This window comes from Homarus americanus, unplaced genomic scaffold, assembly GCF_018991925.1.
Source record: "Homarus americanus isolate GMGI-L3 unplaced genomic scaffold, GMGI_Hamer_2.0 scaffold47177, whole genome shotgun sequence".
Classification (NCBI taxonomy): domain Eukaryota; kingdom Metazoa; phylum Arthropoda; class Malacostraca; order Decapoda; family Nephropidae; genus Homarus; species Homarus americanus.
This window is the reverse complement of record NW_024723484.1, coordinates 1,567,023-1,589,822: the sequence shown is the minus strand read 5'-3', so window position 1 is coordinate 1,589,822 and position 22,800 is coordinate 1,567,023. Positions and strand designations below refer to the sequence as shown.

Sequence of the window (22,800 nt, the reverse complement as noted above, 5' to 3'; positions counted from 1 at the left end):
ATGGCACACAAAGTACACCGAATTATACTACTAAGAGCGAGACTTTCCCAAGAAGGACCTCCCGTAGATCTCCCAGCGTGCACAGTACACGAAATAAAATGATGTGAGAGGGAGTAAAATAACTCACTCGCTGTGTTCATGATTTTCCTTAACAATGACAAACTCATTCATTGCTTTACGTTTGTGTTTGTAAGCTTATGAACCAACAAGAAAACAAAAACATTCATTGGGTGAGAATGAGAACGCAGAGGAAGTAAGAAGAAGAAAAGAAATTAAAACAGAAAGGAATAAGAACAGCAGTAGTAAGAGAGTCTAGGGAAATCAATATTATGAAAAATCTAGATGAAGATGTAGGATGTGTGACAGACCACCAAGATGAACTGCAGTGTAGATGCTCTTGTTATCTCAGTGTTGCATTACCGATAACAACACACTAACCACCCTATCTACCTACAAATTCACAACACAAAATACACAAGTGAAATAAAGAATAAAACATTGAATTTATAATTTGTCTTGAGGGTAAAAAAAAAACACAACAAAAACACGAGAATAAGAAGAAAATCTAATTTATCTTTAATCCGTGTGCGAGTTTCCCTCTGGACTCTGAAGCTTGAATACTAAAACGCGGTCACCTCCCAGGACGCCCTGCAACTCGTCTAAGATTATATACCCAGTGGCCATATTGATCCCTGATGAACCCACTAGCACATTATATCAAAGGGGAAAAAAATTTACGCGAAAATAAGAGGAAATACTTTGATGGTTGGTGGTATCATTATCTCAACATCGCCAATATGCAGATATGAGAGAGAGAGAGAATCATTTCATCGAGTAAAGTGGACAGAGATACGTAATGGAGTGAGGAATAATGCTGACGTGGTGTGAGGGAGTGGAGACGTGACACGAGAGGGTCACCTACGGGAAGACCACCTACGGGAAGACCACCTATGGGAGGACCAACTAACTTAACCTGATGAGAGATACTGATTAAGGAATAGATTATTAGAGGAGAGACAAAGGAAGAATCGTTCAGGTGAGGAACTCTGTATCTCACTGAGGAAATGCTAGGAAATGTAAGACGCAGAGCAGGAGGTGGAGGAGGAAGAGGGGAAGGGGGAGGAAGATCGTAGACTAAACAACTCCTTCCAACTTTAAACCGATGTTGATGAAACGAGGAGGAAGAGGAGAAAGAGAAGGATGAGGAAGAGGAGAAGAAGAGAAGAGAAGGAGGGGAAGAAGAGAGAGAGGGTTACGTAGGCTAGTTCCCAGGGGGCAGCCCACATTAATATATAATCCTGAGGCTCTGGGCGTGTAGGAGCTGCTCTCTCCCTCCCTCCTTCCATTCCATCCCTCCCTCCCTCCTTTCCCTCCCTCCCTCTATTCCATCACTCCCTCCCTCCCTCTCCCCATATAAGGTCGTAGTTAGAAGAAAGACAGTAATTAAAGTATGTAAAGGAGGAAGTAAATTAAACAAAACAAAACAAAAAGGTTAATGCGAGTGAAAAGGTAGTTAATGTTAAGTGTAATGAGGACATTGAATAAATAAGAACATGAATTAATGAAGAAATGATACATAAATTCAAAGAGTGAAATCTTATACAGGCGAATGAATAATTAAGAGCTAAATGAAGTAAGGAAATGAATAAGTCATTAATTTATTATGTAACTGGGATGTGTGTGTGTGTGTGTGTGTGTGTGTGTGTGTGTGTGTGTTATTTTCTATACTCTCTTCAATGTACATAAGGAATACCGTGATTAATGACATAAACAGTAATATATGTTGCCGCAATGAAACTCTCTCTCTCTCTCTTCTTCGCCATCCATCCACATACTTACAGTTCTTTCACAAACCCGAAAGCCTCACAAACGACATCAATCTTCATAACAGCCTCTCGTGTCGTTCTTTTCATCCTGTTTCCTCCATTCTCTGATAACCGCCTAAACATCACTCCCACTGTCAACTTTAATTTCACTCAAGTCGCTCAACGGAGAAACTCAAATCGTATTATGTTTAATGCTTCTAAAATTCAAGCATTAACCATCCCTAACACACAGTCATCTGTCCTTTTCAGTGCCACTCAGACAAATCTTCTTCCCATACCAGTATTCTAATATTTAGCAGGAGTTAAATATTCCAACTTTGATTAAACAAATTTGTAAATCTGTAAAAAAAAATATATATATATATATATTATCAGAAAATGGCTTTATACGTCTTCACTCTTATCTTGATTTATCCATGTACAGTATCCTTGACCATCCTTAGGTGTGGTGTTATTCTCAAATACGAGAGAGAGAGAGAGAGAGAGAGAGAGAGAGAGAGAGAGAGAGAGAGAGAGTTCTCAACAGAAGGTCGTGAGGCATCATCATCTACAGGGACCACCAACTTCTTTAACTGCATCAACACTCGCGAAAGAAACCACTGTCAAGTTTTAGACATGTTGAATTCTTTTTTCACCTTCTGTCTTTTTCTTTCACTCTCTGCCAGTAGTTTTGTTGTAGTTTTTCTCTGCCAATTTCAAGTTTCGCAACACAACTTCCCCGACTTACGGAGGAAAAAACACACACACACACACACACACACGCAGAAAGCAATTTGACTTCCCATCCTCTCCACCGGGAATTAACGAGTTTCGCTTTGTAAATTTTTGATGAAAAAGAGCTCTTGTTGGGAGCCTCTGTTTTCCTCCCATTGGCTTCTGGTGCATTGTTTATTTCAACTGGGTGTCTTGTTGACTTTTTTTTTCGACGGGATTTTATTGTTTTCAAGCGTTATCTCCTTCGAGGTTTGGGTGATTCTCTCTGTCACTCCCTCTCTCTCTTTCCTTCTCTCTCTCTCTCTCTCGTTACCTCTTCCACTGCCCCTCACCCATCCACCATTCGTTGCTCCGTGCCAATATAGTCCGTGTGTTGAAAGCAGACGCTGACACTTACGAACCTTGAACACTATGTCAAGTATTTCTTAAGAGTTTGTCAACCCAGCAATACTCTTTTCTCTGTAACTGACTAACTGGAGAAAGAACGTCAGGAATACTGGTATGAGACAATTGCCTGGCAACACTGTCCAACCATCCACTGGAAACTGCGACAAGACGCACTCTGTAAACACACACAGTCCCTCCCACGTTAGCGGCCAGCTGGATATGTAAATGACCTCTTAGGCGTGTTGTCAGCGCTGTTTGAATACTAAATTATTCCGTGGTAAATCGATTTTAGAGAAGATGGGCAATGTTGCAGATTTAACCGGCTCGCAAAGTGCTCGAAACATGTATGCCAGATGGGTTAGGTGTCATGGTGCGGTGATACAGTATGTTTAAGTGGGGGAGACTTGTGGTGTAGAGGCATTAAGGACGGACGGGCAATAATTTGGTCATCTGGTGGGAATTCTGTCTCGTTTTATATCTGGAATTTTATTATAATTGTACCTTTTGCAGAAGTAAAAATGCAATAAACAGTTGAAATCCTGCGATAATTATGACATAAATGGAACACAAAACAGAAGCCATAAAACATCGCAGGGTTTAAACGGGAGAGGTATTTCTGGAGGTCAATGGTAGAGGTAGAGATGTTCCTAGCTGACTCGCCCCGCCGTTCCTAGGTTATATTTTCCTCTCTGATGGATGTGAGAAATGATTAACTATTATTATTAGGATTTTTTCTGGTAGTTTATTAGTTAACTTTATAAAATGGTTACCTAAAATCGACCAACTACTTAATTATTAATGGCGATGAAATGTTAATATTGCATACCAGGGCAAGGCTCCTCCCTGAACCAGTCCTCGACACAATGGGACGTATTCAGGACTTCCTCTAGAACCCTCTCCTGCCACCGACTGCGTAGCCCAATTGTTCCAAATATTCATGACACGTGGACAACATCAGTTCTTGGTACAAATAGCATGCAGACAAAATTATCATATAAATTGTGGTTAACAAATTCCTGAACTGACGAATATACAGAGTGGTGTTGGTGAGTCTTCGAATACTTTAATACCAATATTTCCTCCAGATTTGTCTAATTATGATAATATGTATTTCTTACAATTCAAATAATCATATCGTATTAAATATGTCGACATCATTGAAGATTCCGTCTTGCAAAAGTCAGCTGTCGTGTTGCTGTGACGTAAACAACTTGAGGCTGTCACTGTAGGCAACCTTAAGCTTTTATGTTTACGGTGATACATCTTGGTAGCTTGACTGTTCCGGAAAAATAGAAATGTTATTCATCAAAACTACAGTACACAATAATGCAACTATATAATACTGACAAAGAATATTTTCGTTATATATGATTCTAAACGGCATAAAAATAGGTCTTGTTAAATATGCTTTCGTCGCTCCGCTTTCTGGCAATCCATTAAAATAATATCTATGTTAATGAGAGCCCATACAGGAATAATTATCACATCAATATAATCATCAAAATCTTATATAAATTAAAATAAATTTGTATCAAACTTTAAACGGAAGAAACTTTTTATGAAAATTCGACTGCTAACGCCGGAACCTTTTAGAATACAGGACACTAATCCTCGAGCCCGGAACAACAGCTAAACCCAGTGTCGCGTTAAATTTGTTCCCGAGTTAAGTAAGTTAGTTGGTCTGTGTGAGGACTAACGTTCACTATAAGTGTAAATGAAGTAAATGGCGTCACAGATAATCAAGAACTCTCTCTTTAAGTCTGTTATGTGTTGTATAAACTAGATATACTTAAAACAGCACACAGTAGACAGTACGTGGTAATAAATGAACAGTCTAACGTGAATAATTAAGAGTTTGAGATGAATGAAATTAATGGAAAGACTTAAACAAGAACTTTATTTTGTTAGCTGGTGAACTCAACACTTAGAAATCCTATCTGTCTTCATCTTAGCTGTTGTCTTTTCCTTTTATAGCTTTTCTACTTTTATTGGTTCTGCCTCACTTTTTTTGGTCTAAATCCTAAATATGGACACCACCTCAAAGCTTAATGTGATTAGAAATATGTAAATCTTTTAATTAATATTTCCCACAATATTTAAACCTTTTTATGATCTTTGATTATATCCAAATGCTCTCTTTCTCTCTGTCTGTCTGTCTGTCTGTCTGTCTGTCTGTCTGTCTGTCTATAAGTATATTTAGTTTTGCTACAAGAGACACAGGCCATAACAATATATCCGTTTGATTAAAAAACGGAGGAGTTGCGTAACTGTATACCTGAGTGATGAAGAAAGGTAAAAGATAAACGCCTACCACTACAGACCTACATGCTGGCCACACTGGTAACTCTCAACCCGAGGTACACTATCTGTCTACGATGGTCAGTCTCAGTATACTCTCAAGACCAATTAGCCGTCATCTGTGTGTGTGTGTGTGTGTGTGTGTGTGTGTGTGTGTGTGTGTAGGGTTGTGGTAAATAGTTCATTGAATAAATTATACAGGAAAATCTGTTGTCGTGGTGATGTACAGTATACGGGTGACTTCTATCGCTATAAACAACTTCACTACTGGAGTTTCCTTCACCTGTCTCTGGTATTAGTGAAGTGGTTGATAATGGCTTCATTCTGTAAAAAAAAAATATATATATATTCCTGGTTGTTTAGGCTTTAATTCTGATGTCAAATGTCCAATCTTTTCCATTAAATCTGATAATAACCATTTTAGATCCATTTATTTTCGCTGTAGGGAGGCTAAACCATAAGAAACTGCTGATATTTACCCAGCATCACTCTGGTCTTCATCTCGCCAGCCTCTTGAGCTGAAATTTTAAGCACTGGCTCATGAAATATATAAAGGCAATTTTATGAGGCCTTTCATATCACGATGAGAGCAAACCCTTCCAAGGTATTTTTCACAGGAGTTTGTTTACCGGCCCAAACACTCCTCTACCTGACGCATTTTTCTCCTCCCTGGGCTATATCTGATGCTACCAGTGCCGAAAATTCCCAGTAACTTTTCGTGGGGATATTAAATGGAGAGTGGAGGTGAAACTGTTCACTCTGGCCAAGTAAACGCCAGTGTTTATCTGTAAGTATTTTTTTGATCGATTGAAATTTGGTAGGATGAAGGATCAGGGAGTAAATGGTGTATACCTGTTTTGTTTATAGTAATCATGGCTGAGATTGACTGAAGGCTTCAGCACGGGTTAGATTAATTCAGTGTGTTTACATAAATTAGTTGATGTGAACTCCTTAGACCCCCCCCCCAAAAAAAAACAACAACAACAACATCTACAGATTAAAAAGCAAAATATAAATATTGCCATTTACCTAAATCTGGTAGGTCAGTGAGCCAGTAATGCAGAATAGGAAACTAGTGGTTTAGATAAGTGAAATTCGTGATATATATAAGCAGGTTAGGTTAGGTTAGGAACTAGTGGTGTAAATAAGTAAAATTTGTGATATAGGTAAGTGGGTGTGGTAAGGAAGATTAAATAATGTTATTGTGGTAACGAGCGTGTGTGGTAGTCTAGGTGTGGTGATGATGAGGAATTACGTGTAGTAATTGATCCTATTTCATTACAACATCTCAAAACAACTTAATTTCATATCTCTTATTTGCTATCTTTATTTATTTCTTCCTTCTTTATCTTTGCTTGCTTCTCGTAAGTTATTCGCTCTCTCTCTCTCTCTCTCTCTCTCTCTCTCTCGTCCCCGTAAGAATAACAGAACGACAGTTTTTACCTGCCGAAGGCCTCGTACAAAACACACCCAGGTGTTTCACTCTCTGGACCCTGCACATGTGTCCCTGCCTCCCAATCTGTCAATCTTCCTACCTGCCTGCATGCCTGTCTGTGTGTGTGTCTGTCTCTCCGTCTGACTGTCTGCCTGCCTACCTACCTGTCTGCCTGCCAGTGATCGTAACATCTGGTAGCTTGTGTAATCATTCCCCTGGTATAATCACACACACACACACACACACACGTTGCTCTGCCTCATCTGCCACACTCCTTTGTTCCTGTGTGCTCCCTGAATGCCACACAAAGAGCTACAATATAGTACATGACATCTGATATACCTGAACATATAGAGTATATGACTGATATACTATTGACTACCTGGACTGTTTGGTGTGATGGTTGATGAACGCAGACATCAAAGCCTTCCTTCCTTCCTTCCTTGACCTCCCAGAGGCCTCATACTCAATTAACATCACCACCTCCAAGAACCACAGCCCTATCTGATGCAGTGTTGCCAGCCCTCTCTCTATATATAACACACTAATACAATATTGCCAGACATATAACACTCTATCTTTGATGTAGTGTTACCAGCTTCATCATCATCCCAAAACACACACACACACACACACACACACACACACACACACACACACACACACACACACACATCTTTAACCAGCAATGAAGAAAAGGGATAAAGTAAGTTATCACACATCATCCGTCACTACCCATTCTATCCTCTCACTCAGTCGTCATCCTTGTCTTGGGGCATCAAATCACAGTTAGACTAACCCTACAGAACTACCATCATCACCATTACTATCACCATCAGTATCATCAACTCGTCACAAGAGCCCTATAACAACCCTACCCAACCCACTCTATAAAAACAGACAAAATACACAACACCTTTCCCCACGTAGGTCCTCTCCACCACCACTACCCACCACCACTGGCCCTGTAAACCCACCACTAACACCATTACTCTCCGCCATAACGTGATTAATGAGGGACAGCCGAACCTCAATACGATGACATTAGTGTTTCTCAGACTTTCGTAACTCAATATCTACCAGTTTCATCATATTAGCTTTGTTTATGCTCTTACTCATTGTGTTTACTAGAGGGTTGAGTTTAGCGGGAGACTCTCAGAGACGATGGAGACGAAGAGAAAGGTGGGTGTAGAAGAGAGGGTGTTGTATGTGTGTTAGTCGGGATTGTTGTTGATTATTCCGAGTATGTCTGCATAGTCTCTATCTCTATCTCTCTCCATTACCCTGCCTTTCCCCCCTCTCTCTCTCTCTCTTCCCTCTCTCTTTCCATGTCTGTCTCTCTCTCGTGGTACGGTAACTGCACGCTTCTTCCTAACCTTGGCCAGTCTAGTGTCGCCGGGATCTCACCTGAACTTTTTTCATTAACGTCACGCGATCAAAGGGGCCCACGTCCTCGGTTCCGCATCCCAGCTGCTGTTAGTGCGACGCGGCAGAAGACCTGAATATATGTTCGCTAGGACTCCTTCTGGACACAAGGAATAAAAAAAAAGCAGGAATATTACCTCCTCTATAAGTTCCCTGTTTTCATTTAGTCACTGCTTGGTTCTTGCTTCATATGTACGATGCAGACCTTCTCTTTATCTGTCATATCTTCGGGATTCAAAACAAGAAGCGGGTAAGGTCGAAATTCCACGAATGTTCTTATGAAGGGAACGGTTTCTGCTAATAGGAGTGAGTTAGCGGAAAAAAAAGTGTCTTGTATCGGACTTTCGAAAAGAGCGTCATAGTGCAAATGCTGGTAGGAGGGGAAGAGTTCACACTATGCATTATGTTCTGCAGTAAATGTATGTGGGTTCCAAGAAGCTACGGTGGGTCTTGATTACGAGTGAAGAGTTGGAATAGTAATTGAACGATCACTATGTTTTTTTATTTATAGTTTAAAGCAGCGTTTTCTACCACAAAAACAAATTTAGGTTTTTGAAGACGAGTTAAAATTTTTCAAAGCCACTTCAGTCATTCTTAACTTTTCTTTTGATTTTGCCTGAGTGTTTCTCATAAAAGTGGAACGTTCATAACTTTTTATTTATAATCTTCTTATTCTATTAAGTGTCAATTTGTGAAGCTGTTGAAGGTTATTACTGAAGACTAAAATAAGACGGAGGCGGCGTATCCAGACTGATTTATTGAGGTTTAATATCGAATACAGATAAACAGTATTCATGTTTAGTACCCACACGAAAATGCTGCTTTTGTAGTAATAATGAAGTAAACGACATATTTTCTTAACATTTAGTCATATTTTTTTCTAATCTATTTTTTTCCCCGGGAAGATAATAACGCTTTCTAAAACACTATGATATTTTTTCCCCTTGGTCTTCATCTCACAGTAAACAACTCAGAGGAAGCAGCGGGGTGAAGAGGCTCGGGAGACCATGAATGTTGGAGTATACATCAGCAGCTCACAATACCTTCGTCAACACACACCCTGCCGTGCGAATGCCAAGTATATTTTTCTTTCTCTCTCTCTTTCCCTCTCTATCAGGTTCTCTCTGTCTCTATCAATCTATCTATCTGTCTGTCTGTCTGTCTGTCTGTCTCCCTTGGCGCTACTTTCCTGAGTTTTAGGAGTTTTGTTTCCCCGTGACCTTTAAAGAGAGACTTCAGGTTACATTTCCACCGTTTCTTGACAACCCTTGACTGCAACACTGATTTGTGCTCTCTTTTTTTTTATCTCTAATAATGCATACTGATCCAAGTTCTTGTTGACCTTTGACCTCCCCAACTGTTTCTCCCGTAAGAATTTTCACTCTCAGTATCCGAAGACTTTAACGACTATTATTCATCACTCAGAACAACCTCCTTTTCCGCTTCCACCCCTACCCCTCCTACCCCCACCCCCTCCCCCACCCCTTCCCCCACCCCCATCCCCCACCCCCCAAAAAATAGTTCTTTGGAGCTGGCTTTTCGTTCAGGCATTGAGCGACACACCCAGGTATAGTGACGTAAAACTGTCTTTAATGTCTTTCTTACGGCTTTCCATGGAGTCGGCGTAAACAAACTAGCTTAACGACTTGATTTTATGGTGTTCTATAGCCTATAAAATAATCAGGAGAGAGAGAGAGAGAGAGAGAGAGAGAGAGAGAGAGAGAGGTAAGGTTGATCCCTAGAGAAATAGACTAAGGTTGTACTGTAAGTCTGTGTGTGTCTGTGTGTGTATGTGTGTGTGTGTCTGTGTGTGTATGTGTGTGTGTGTGTATGTGTGTATGTGTGTGTGTGTGTGTGTGTGTGTGTGTGTACGTATGTGTGTGTGTGTGTGTGTGTGTCTAAAGAGAGACGTTATACACTATGTTAGAGACAAATGTTAAGGAGTCAGTGTAGGATGACTGACCATTAAGAGATCCAACGCTACTCGGTAAGTGTTTTAGAGTGTTTTCTTTTTTCCAACAGTCTGATAAAGGTGAATCGTGATCCTTATGTGAGTTATTGTCATTATTTTTATCTCCCCACTAACCCTATCTACCACCCCCCCATCCCTTGCCCTGCCCCCTACCTAGAACATAATCGACTTTTTTTTTTATGTCCTTCCGATGTTTTCGCTGCAACAAGCCAGTGAGTGACCTTCTCTGTGGTGTCCAAATTTAGTAAACATGTTATCGCCAAAATGATGGGTCGCGTCAAAGAGCAGCCACCATGGTTAACGAGGCCACTTACCTGTGTGTGTGTGTGTGTGTGTGTGTGTGTGTGTGTGTGACCTGTGAACGGCTCAAGAAGTGAGCGTATTATGTTATCTTATGGTCTTATGTTAATATCGTGAATTTGTATGTAACGAACTATGTACAACAATGACATTAATCTCTTTATCTCTCAAGACATATACAACACGTAATAACTGAATACTTAATCCATCCTTCTATTGCAGTAATACTCAAATTTCATATTAAATTTTCCATATAAAATTAATATATAAATATATATTACATAATATTCATGTTTTATATTCTAGTTCTGGTTTCATTCATGATCAACATCCACGGGAGCTTAACCTGTAGATAAGGCAGCGTGACTCATGTGTATACGTGAGCTACAGGTGGTGGTGTAAGCGGTCGCCACAAAACGTTGCTGCTGGAAACGTGAGACTAAAGTAAACTGACGGAGGAGGAGCTGGGAGTGGTGTAAATATTTAGTCCAGAACAGATGCATGACGACACTCTCTTACAGAAGCTTAGACGATGATTATCATTTACTCTTCAAGTGAGGAATTCAACGGTTAATTAATCTTGTGGAATCGGTGAAAGAAATAATAATCAGACATTACTCAGTGAACGTCTTGGCGAGTTACTATCGACTTATTGTACATCTTTCTCTTCTAGGGGAACAATAGGTGCTGAGAGGCGGACATCTCTGCCATCACAGGTAACCAATGACTGTACATGAAACACTTTTAATTTACACCTGATCACTCTTACTATCTTAATAGTCAAGGTTAATGTACACTATAACAGTGTTATGATTACTGTTCAGTGTTGTAAAACGATTCTGTATTGCATGGGAGTGTATTTAGCCACATGTTTAATGACTAATAAGTCTTTAAACTTTGATTCAATTCTCAAGGAATTCACGCATACACAACAAAATTACAAAGTCAGTATTAATGTACAATGGAGAACTGAACAGTGAAGAGCCTCGTAACTAGTTTAGTCTTGTGAACTTAATGTAGTGAGTATGTTTGTGGTTAGTGTTTCCTGGCGACAGGTTAGTAAACCACTCGATATTCAGCAAGGTTGCTAGACATGAACAGAGCAGAGTTGAGAGAAATACGGTACAACAGATAATTAATTTATAGTGCTTCTCGAATCTGCACTGCCAGACGTACAAAGTCTTATGCGTGTATTCTTGCTGATAATTTTTTGTACACTTCATTGTCGACAGATTCATTTACCCCCAACCTAATCCAGCTTAAAGTAACCACCGCGAGTACTTACCCCCACCAAGGGAGGCTTTCTTAGTGTTCTCGAGAAGCTGTGTCTCAGTGGACAGGGAAATACAATTAATTATGGTTCACACTGACGACTTTTTTCAAGATATAAGTGTTTATTACGCTTTCATTCCTGGCTTTTACGTACTAGTAAACTCACATATCAGAGTGAGCACCACACTACCTGAAGGAGATTATGGTTGTATCTTCTATTATGTCTGCGAGAAAGAAACACCCTGAGATTATTGTTTAAGTGTTTTTTTTTCTCTGCCTTAAAACTGTTTTGTGTAATGTACTGTATAAATCATACTCATCAGTGTGTTCTGATTAATGAACATGTCATTATTTTTATGATATAGATTGAACGAGAATCATAACCCGTGATGCTAAAGATTACGATTATGAGTTCGATACACAGACCTGACACCTTAGTTCAGTACACTCGACCAAAATCCCCATCAAATAATATCAGTGAGGGTTGCAAGTGATAGGAGTGTCTGGCAACTCAACCGACACTGAAGGCGATGGATTGTCATATGCCACTATTTTCTGCCGCGGACATAATTGTCATAACTTTACGATGGAATGTGAGACAGAAATTTATAATAGAAAGAGTGGTAGCAGGAACAAGGTATTAAATGGATACGAGAGAGTCGCTATTAACTGTAGCTCAGAGGTCATGACGCGCGATAACGTAAGAGTGATTGATAATACAGTAAGTAATGTGGAAGAAAAAACACTAATCAAATACACAAACTTGTAAAATAATAAAGTAATGAAAGAATACGAAGATATGAATTAAATATAAAGGTGATATAACGGCACAAACAAAAAGGAGGAAAAACAGTGAAATGTAATAATTCGTATCGACAACTGTTCAGAAACGTTTTATGCAACCGACGTCGTCATCCACAACCATGGTCTATTACGTATTGCTTGTGTTGCGTCAGACTTGTTGCCTTCCTTGGTTATGGAGCTCAAAGTTTCGTTGTGTTGTTTCTTCGGGCATCAGTAATTTAGTTAACAGCTTTCGTGTTTCACTCAGGTAGGAGAGCGGTATCGAACATTGGATTGTAGAAGAGGGGGGGGGGGTGGTGATCCGCCAGAAAACGCTGCAAAAACGTGCGGAAACGTATTGGTAGAAACAGTTGGGACGCAAGCACAACCTGTAGGAATCATGACTCTCAGGACGCGGTATAAGTAGTGGGGGAGGCTAGAGGACGACCCAAACTAATTCTAAACCTGAAGGGATACACTCAGGTTATTCTGTCTGTGTGGTCTCTGAGGTGAACAACTTCGTGTGATAATACTAGCTACTAACTTACAAACCGTTTCTCAGTCCACTCTTATAAATTGTACAGTTGTTGTGGTTTGATCCTGTTACCAGCTGCTACATCAACTTGTCTGCCACCACCTATACTACAGGTAACTAATATCCGTATTTTAAATTGTCCCACTTCACACCTCTTGCCTGTCTGGAGGTTATTACAGGGGACAATTTTTTTTATAACTACACTGTCGTGATCTAGGGTCAGGTGTGAAGGGAGGGTTGAGGACTCCCCGGACACACCAGCTGAACTATAAGTTATCATCACTATTATAGTTTTGTAAGTTCATGAAAAGTTTAGATGACGACAGTTTGTTTTTCCACTACGAATGGCTTAATGTTGTGAAATCTCTTATGGTTGTGTTCACGCTGAGTGTAGATGCGTGTCCATTACAATTATCAAATATTTTTTGTTACTGAACTCGTCGATATTTTCATAAAAAAAAAACTTAAAACAAGGGTCAGATCAGTGCGAACGATCGACAATGATGTGAAGTTGTGATGGGAGTGTCAGGCAACTCTTCTAACCTTGAGGACGTTCATAGAGAATCTCCGTTTTCTGAAGCCTCTGGTTGTCAAAAGAGCGTACAACAATACACCGTATACTAAAGAGAGAAAAAAAAACACATATGGATTGCAAAGTATCAAAAATATCCAACACACACATATAGTTGTTAGACTCGTACACACATCGACATACACAACCAACGTACATACTCACGCCTCTGTGACAGCGACAGTGGTCAGTCAGGAGTACTATGGAGCGTCACCCAGTCAGCAAACAATATACATATTCCTCGTTTTTGTTTTTTTTTAAGTTTTACGTCGAGTCTATTGCAGAAACCGACCTTGTGTTCCGTGTTTAAAGACCTAAGCGACGAAGCACGGTTATACATTACTACTGTACTCTGTGAACAACTTGAAATATAATTTTTTTTTTCTGTCGAGAATCTTGTTTGTTTCCCTTTAGTTATTTTCACATACACATTTGACGGAGGAAAGAAAAAGAGAGAAAAGAGAAAGAGATTCACTGCTGAGGAAAAATTAGAGAGAATGAGTGAACGATCGAACAAGAGAGTGAAAGCAAGCACACGTTCAGTACAGTTACCCTTCACATGACGTCAGCGCCGCCCTCACCACCTCACCACTGCTGCTCGCTGGTGTTGTTTACTTCCCGGCAACGATCACAGTTCTTCGAATTAAATTGTTGTCTAATTTAGATAATTCATTGATTGCATAATGTGTATTAAATACGAATTTGTTTAATTATCCTTGGTTATCTTCATGATCACGCGCCCGCATTATAAATAGATAAGATAGCGAGGTTCAGTCACAGCGGATATCAGATATGTGCGGTGCAGGTGTTGGTGGTGTCGTCAGCGGCCGCCACACAAATACGTTTGGTGCAGTAACTTAACAAGATTCGTTCTGACGGAGAGAAACGGGAGCATAACAAGTAGAAATCATGTCACCCGAGACGAGGCATAAATACGTGGGGTCGGCTGACGGACTACACATTCTTATACTGAAGCGAAAGCGATACACATCAGTGAAGCATACAGAGGTTTATGCTAATAGGATTACAGAGAACTTGATTATAAAACAAACACATTACTCTACGTTGTATAGTTAATGTGTTGATATACTACCAGATCTTCTTGTGAAATAATTACGTGTTGATCTGCCTACCTGACCTACCACTACCTTCGCCACAGGTAAGTAATGATTGTTCCCGAAACTATCCTTGATCACACCTGACGTCGCTCCTCTGGTAATAACACTCCAGACTTATAGTAAACAATATAGTGTCATAATCACCTCCCACACACCCAATGTTACTGATGTTACGATAAATTGAACAATCATAAAATCCTTCAGGGATATATCTCTTGCCTACTCGTCAAATCATACCGTCTTTCTATGTCTGTATTAACAACCTTTTAAACGTGTCTGTAAATACACGAAAATGCCCAATTTAGGTGCTGTAGTACTGCTTTTCATCCACCACACACCTCTTCATAACACCGAAAACTGAGTCAGCGGTAGTCAAGAAAGCAGACAGTGTTAATGCGTTTATGTATGCCCCGAGTCAGCCAGAATCCGTTATAAATGAAACAAATTTAAGTCGATTTCTTTTATGCAGAATTAAGTACCAATATTAATGGAGACGGCAGATAACGGAATTTGTGGGAGGTATATATGTAGTAAATATAGACCATGCCTGTATAATGTATAAATGTGTGTGTGTGTGTGTGTGTGTGTAGCCATAACACTCTTCACTACAGCAGTCCCATTTTTCAGCCGTGATAATGGTGGGACTATCAATGGACACGGTGGGCTTACGTCAAGCCATCAGCCAGGCCCTAAAGACCACAGCCCGGGACACACTCGCTCTCCTCTATCAAAAACTGTGAGTATGTGTGAGCCTCACCAAGCTTATAATACACTATAATAATCCTAACATTTCATTATTATATAAAATACTAGATTGAGGAATATTAACAACTTAAAGTATTACCACAATATTATCATAATACTGTACACGGTTCTAATGGTAACAGATTATCGTAATGTCGTAATATTGTTTTATTAATATTAACCAACTGATATATTACTGTTTTATTGTCGTGGTTTAGGGTGAGTTTACCAGTCTCCAGTAGTGTTTTAACACATTCTAAAGTTACACTACCTTATCGAGCCAGAGATAATTTGTGATAGCATTGTGTGTTGTGGAAAAATAACCCTGGAAGTTTAAATCCATCAATAAAAAGAAACTGATCAATGAATGTTAGAATTCTCAATTTTAACATTCTTCTGTTGTAACAAATAAGACAAGGCCCACACTTAATAATCCTGATAGTTGAAGAACCTAAAAGTAAAGACAACAACTTCTTAACTTCATACAGCGGTGTCAACACTTAGAACATACCACAGGTGTAGATGCTGAAGAAAGACTGCTGTGTCTCTTTACTATTGGGCATTAACATGTGTATTTTACCCCCAAAGGTTCAGTGAGAACTACCCCGGCAAGACGCCTTACGAGGTCGTTTCTGCAGACAAAGGAGCCTCTGCTTACCTCAACCAGAACTTCTCGCTCAAGAAGAAGATTAAAGCGAACATACCGGGTAAGCTGGACATGACGGCCCTCAACCTGCTGTTACGGTACGGGTGTGGACTGTCAACGAAGAAGAGCTCATGGAAAGACCTTACCCGGTTAGAAGGTGAGAGATACACTAATACGATGAAAATCTTACCTCACTCGTGTTTTCGGTGCTAAGTATGTGATGGTGGTGTTTTCGGTGTTCAGATGAGGAGGAACACAAACTTGAAAGCATTTTGTAACCTTTTTACAAGTTCTGAAAGGTAAGGTAAGGTTTTCAAAGGTTTGTTTGGTGTTCTTTTTAGTATTTTACCCCACATATGTAGGTCACTACATATCTCAGTATAATTAATTTATGCACCTGGAAATAAAGGATCATTCCTCACCAGGCCCACCGTCAAGTATCGAGTCACTCTACCAGGCCCGCCCCTTACGGCCTCATACTGATTTTCAAAGTCGTTTTGAGATATTCTGTTCAACATTATTTTGGTGGTATTTACTGTTTTTTTTCTTTTCTCTCGTTTATGTAATGTGATCTCAAGAGAAGCAAAACAACAACACCGCTAGATATATCCTCCACTCTCTGTATTGTGTTCACTATTAGGTATTAAAGGAGATAATCTGACTGTGACTTATAAAATATTTCTACCATAATTACAGGCAACATTGAAAATCTGCGAAAGATAAGGAACGAAGACGCCCACTGGACAAAGGAAGGATGTCCTGACAAGAACCTGGAGGACACCTGGCAACAACTAGCTGAGGCCCTTACCAACATTCTCCAGTTGGCCGGCCTGGAGAGCCACCTGCCCAGAGTGAAGCAAGAATTGGGGGACATTAGAAATCCCAAACAGGAGACTTCATCCGACATCAAACTGCTTCAGGGTAAGTACTGGTCTGGTTGACAAGGTGGTGTAGCTGGTTGTGGGCAAGACTCTGGGGCTCCTATCGTTAAAAAGTACCACGGTAAACAGAAAGAGGGCGAACGTTCGTCTGACACAGCTCTCAAATACGTTTCAGTATTGAGTGAAAATATGCCAACATTTGCTCAATGCTTCTGCTGCTGCTCGTTTTAAGGTGTGGGATTTATAGGTCTTATGGAATACTGGAGTATATTGGCATCACTAAGTTTTCATACGTTTGTTTACGAGATAACGTGTGTCACAAGTGCGAGATTGTCATAATGTGACCATGACGACACTGCTATCAATACTAGTTTGTTTCAAGTCCGTTACCTCTTCCGTGTTTGACGCACTAGTTAATGTATCACGTATTCATTACACGGTGAACATACTATTGAAAGTTATTTTTAATTATGAATTTTTATTATTGGTCATCGAGTCATAATATTTATAGACCATTAGTTAGCCTTTTTACTAGTTGTTACGAGTCGTGCGTCTCTGCCCCATCAAGCTCCTCAAGCTTGTGTCTTTTCTCTAAAATCTCAGTTTTAATATATCTCTCCTTATACTTCTAAAATCTATATCCTTAATATTTAAAAAAAATCAAGGGAAATAACAGTCAAAATATAATAACATGAAAAATGGAGTTTGTAAGAAAAATTGACTCAACAAATGTCTTTATCAATTGATCTTCAATACAAAACGAACTCACCTTTTCTCAGAGAGCCTCCAGAATGAGCTGAAAGAGTTGTACAGAAGTGGACGCAAAACGACGCTGATGCCCATCGTGTGGGGAGGGAGGAGCTTTAGTTTCCACCACCACGTGAACAAGACCTACACCAAGACCAGGCTGACCGTCCTCCATGACGGGTGAGTAGCGCTCTCTTAAATTCACATTTTCTTCTATACCTCACAATATATATATATATATATATATATATATATATATATATATATATATATATATATATATATATATATATATATATATATATATGCAAGTAAATCACTGTGGTGATCCAGGTATATATTAAGGAAAAGAAAACACGAAGTGTTTTTTTTCCTTATTATATATATATATATATATATATATATATATATGTGTGTGTGTGTGTGTGTGTGTGTGTGTGATACACTTTAATTTTATTTTATACATATTATTAGTCTTCAGTGTCTAATTCAGTATAGTTCTTCGTCCACAGATTGGAAAAAGAAATAGATTCTGAGGAACTGTTGGAGAACTTTGGGTCTTCACGGATTATCATACTTGAGGGAGAATCCGGCACCGGGAAAACCTCGCTGCTCCGTCATTTTGCTGACGCTTGGGAAGCTAAAACACCGACCAACAATCTAGCCCTCAGTTACGTCGACTACCTCATCTTCCTGGACTGTACAGCCGTGACTACCAAAACCTTCACCCTCCCTGATATAATCCAAGAAGTTATGCCAAACGCCTGTTCCAGGTCGAGACCTTCAGCCATTCTCAATGAATTGTCAAAGGCTGAAGATAAAGTGATGTTTTTAATTGACGCATTTGACGAAAGACTTAAAGCCTTCGTGAATGCTTTTAAAAACCTTCAGAGAACGTGTTCGAAAGCTTTCTTCGTAGTTACAACAAGGCCTCACTGCACTCAAGCAATTACTGCCCTCTGTCAGAAACCAATTGTGGTAACAACTCATGGTTTCTGCCGCAGAAGTGCCCTGGCCTACGCTACCAAACTTTTTAAAGTATCTGGGTCGGAAAAAGTGCAGGAATTTTTCAGTGTGATGTCTTCGTACGATGAACTTATTACTATTCCACAACTCCTGTGTTGGTGTTCATGGTTCTGGATTGAGAAAGAAGCTGAAAATTTTACTGCAAGAGGGAAAATATTTGCCAGTATAACAGATTTTCTCCTCAGAAAGTTATGTCACATAAACGGGAAACGAATCATAGCCGGAGAGTTGCCCAGCGAGGGGCAACGCTGGCTTAGCAAGGTAGCTCGTCTCGCTTACACTGAAGCCAAACACAACTACCCATTACTTAGTGAGAGTTCCAGTGAAATAAAAAAACTATCCATTTATGCCCAGCAACTCAAACTTCGTCCTCTTGAAGCACTTTCCACTCTTATGCAGTGTGATAGTTCCATGACAGGAATGGGGGAACACAATGTGTTTCAATTTGCTCATGAATCCCATGCTAACTTTCTTGCAGCTTACCACATTACAGAAAAGCTTCAAAGTAACAAGAAAGTTAAATTGAGTAATATTTTGAAGGATTTACAAATGAACAGACAAAAATCAATCATGAAATTTCTCGTAAGTCTTTTGTTTGAAAAGAAAGAGCGAGTAGACACCCGGATTATCCAGGATATAGCAAAAATATCCAAACGATATGTGAACTTTTATGATATAAATTTCTTTTTGGAACTTCTTGAAGAAAGCAGCTACAGCAAAGACCTCGCTAAGGCTCTTGCCAAGCAAATTCCTGGAGATTCCCACGGAGCTTCACCTTCCCATACTACAACCGAGCGCTCGATATCGCCTCCCCAATTCAATAATCAACTGTGGTTACGACCAAAGGAACTACGACACAATGAAGCCCTTCTTCTGTTACTCTCACAAGCTCAGCCAATGCGCCTCTGGCTTAGGCTGAGTGAAGGTCCCCACGTGGACGAGGACAACCCTGTTCGCGGCCACCAGGCAGTGGGGGGAGATGCTGCCGCAGCGTTGAAGTTAGTGAGTAAAGCCTACAGGCAATGTGTTCTCGCAGACCTGAGGCTGACTGATGTGGCAATATCCACTTCTCTGTCATGGCCTAAGTCTCTCTGGTGGTTATCACTTGAACGATGTAATATTAAAACTCGCCTTGCTCTCCCTCCAGGGTTACTGAAATTAAGGCTAACAGAGTGCACTGGTCTGGGGAACATTATATTTCCTGTTAATCTGAAGAGCCTGGAGTTACAGAATATAGATTTAAAAAAAAATTATTTTCCCATAAGTGTTGAAACTCTGGTCCTAAATACCTGTACAATCAATAATCTGCCGTGTTTCCCACCTGGGATAAAATCTTTGAAACTTATTCAGTGTTCAATCATTGGAGAACTGAATTTCCCACATACCCTGGAACATGTCAAGGTATCTGCCACTTCAAAAGATCTTCAAGAAGGTACACAGTCATTGAAACTAATCCATTACAGTGAACAGTTAATGCTTAAGCTGAAAGGCCCCACAACAGACCTGGAACACCTGCGAAGTCTGACCATCACCAACGTCGCCCTAACACCTGAGGCCTTTCTCGACTATTTCTTCGACTTTGAAGAAAAGAATCCAAGAAGCCGTCTGATGGTGGATAGTATGTGTGCACTGAAGGACAAAAGTAACGAGAGGGATATAATCGTGTCCAGTGTCCTTACCTCCTCCTTACCGAACGTCACAGTCAAGTTCGGGAAGGATGTGTTTACAAACTAGACTAACACGAATGTCTGACCTGCAGGGTAACGTCACACAATGATTATTTTAACTTGTGTGATAAGTGACAGACCGCAGTTGACTTAGTGTTGGATTATGATAACAGGATAAAACTCATGGATGTTAAATTGCATTAATTTAGAACATCGTCTAGGATACTGCTGAAACCTTATGATGCTTTGAATCACATCTATAATGTCAACAAATTACAGAACTCTATGAGGCTCACTTTCTGTAACAGTCTGTCATAATACTGTGATTAAATATTGTGATATATGCATTGTTGCCATATTTTCTATTATATAATTATTAAACGCCCGTATGACACTTTTTATGTCGTTAATGATTACATTAGTATTAACGCACTTTTGCGAAAAACTATTCAGCTGTATTTATAACTCCCGTATATTTTTGTATTGTATTTTTATAATAAATCTGACATTAGAATGTACACTCTTATATGCCTGTACTGTCAATGTCCTCAATGTCTTTCTCTAAAACAGTAAATATATAAATTACTGAAGAAAAAATAAACAGAAATGTGAGATTTGTTGGTAGATTAAGTCAGGTAATGTTGGCATGAAAAAGTCCACTTAGATGAGTGACTAAAAAAAACAGAAAAAAATGCCAAGGAGGATACAACCTTATAAATCAGTGGTCAATATAAAACAAACTAAACATTCGATAAAAAAAGGGGGATATTAACCACTTAAAACTGAAAAGTGAACAGTAAGCGTGGAGGAGCAAGAGTAAGTGACCCCTACCACGTATCACTGTTACTGCGTAGAGAAATGTAAAAGATCCCGTTAGCAAATTCTGAGAGCCGGAAATGATAAAAATAAGAAGAGCTGTCGACTATGCCATCCAGGGAGCCTTGTATTAGTAATAACAATCAGCTGACACATGTTCAGAGTATCTATCAGACCAGAGATTGTATATACGAATAATAGCTTTTATGAGATAAACTTCAACTGTATTCTGGGAGATTTGGTGATACTGTACTTGTAAATAACCCTTTCACTGCTCAATGACCTCATTTAGGGTTAACCTGAAGAATTGCCCGCAGCTTAACTCTGAAGCTTAATCACCCTAACGGCATATGGGGCTTATGTTAGGTTATATTAAATTAGGTTAGGTTAGGTTAGGTTAGGTTAGGTTAGGTTAGGTTAGGTTATGTTAGGTTAGGTTAGCTTCGCTTCAGGATGGTTAGTCGTCATGTGAAAGCAGTGTGTGGGGTTAATAATGTACTGTACATACGAGCGTCTGGTAATATTGACGTAACGTAAACGACCAGGAACAGGATGCAAAATAGCAAAAAAAAATAAAAAAATAAAAATAAAGCACGAAATAAAACATTAAATATATGACAAAGGTATTAGTGGAAGATGACATCCATGTGCTACTGGAGAAAATTATCCCATGTTTCCTGAGATGATTAATTTTTAATATCTCTGAATGTGAGAATCTGACCCGAACTAACCACAGTTGGTACTCTCTCTCTCTCTCTCTTTGTATACGACTAAAAGTAATATGTACGTAACTTTAATTATCATTCTACACAACCCTGAATTTAAGAGTCCCTAGATTACTTTTTTCAATCGACGAAAATGTCTGAGTGGCACCAAACCTATAATTGAAAATCTTGCTTCAAAGTTGATTATGGCAACATACACATTCACCATGATTCCTATAATGAATGCATTTCTAGGTTTCTTCAACAGTCGTTACAATAAGTTTTCAGCTTTTCGCGGCGGCAGGCAATAATAGTATTAGCCAACTGAGCCAACACAACTTGCTCGTTGCTGCGTTGACGACTGTGATATGGATTGGTGGTCGTTGGCAACTTATCGTGACTTATTAACGTACATCGTGCACACAAAGAAGTTAATTCACAAACTAAATACCTAGATAAGATGACATTCAACTAGTTAAATATATATAGTAAGGATTCTTGATGTGTTTGTTACCTCGTTCACCTAAATTTTTCACAAGGAAACCAGAAAATCGGTTACTTCAAAATCCGGATATTACATGTTAAATCCCCAGTGGTCGGCAACTCTTTCTCCGGGTACCGTATCTGGGAGGAGTTACCGCCAGCACTAAGGTAACCTGTATAGAACGCGACAACAAAATAACTGCAAACAGAGAACTAAACTTCCTCACACACACAATAGTTTAATACTTAGACACGAAGCACCTCGACAGCGTGTGATCAGTGTACGTAGGGTGTCCCAGAAAAATGTCCCTGCCTGCCTCCCTCCCTGCCTGCCTGCTCCCTGCTTCCCTGCTTGCTCACTGCCTGCCTGCTTCTTGCCTGCCTGTTCCCTGCCCCCTTCCAACTCACAGTGTCTCAGGAAGCAGGCAAGGGAGGCAGACAGGGACATTT

General features: G+C 39.7%; 1 protein-coding gene across 2 annotated transcripts; it reads left to right on the top strand.

Moving 5' to 3' along the window:
- The first annotated feature begins 12,774 nt into the window (after window positions 1-12,774).
- On the top strand, window positions 12,775-20,873 carry LOC121863483. Of its 2 annotated transcripts, none has more exons than XM_042362158.1 (6): window positions 12,775-13,060; window positions 15,264-15,372; window positions 15,969-16,183; window positions 16,723-16,947; window positions 17,687-17,834; window positions 18,167-20,873. In XM_042362158.1, the coding sequence occupies exons 2-6, from the start codon at window positions 15,272-15,274 to the stop codon at window positions 20,412-20,414; spliced, it is 2,937 nt and encodes a 978-aa protein (XP_042218092.1). In that variant the 5' UTR covers window positions 12,775-13,060; window positions 15,264-15,271; the 3' UTR covers window positions 20,415-20,873. The 2 variants fall into 2 exon arrangements, with proteins under 2 accessions (XP_042218092.1, XP_042218091.1); XM_042362157.1 differs by lacking the exon at window positions 12,775-13,060 and adding an exon at window positions 14,312-14,677.
- The last annotated feature ends 1,927 nt before the right edge of the window (window positions 20,874-22,800 follow it).

Coding starts and splice junctions, on each gene's coding strand:
- LOC121863483 (XM_042362158.1), top strand. CDS start 15,272: ATGGTGGGACTATCAATGGACACGGTGGGCTTACGTCAAGCCATCAGC. Junction 16,184..16,722: donor AGACCTTACCCGGTTAGAAG/GTGAGAGATACA, acceptor CCATAATTACAG/GCAACATTGAAAATCTGCGA. Junction 16,948..17,686: donor CGACATCAAACTGCTTCAGG/GTAAGTACTGGT, acceptor ACCTTTTCTCAG/AGAGCCTCCAGAATGAGCTG.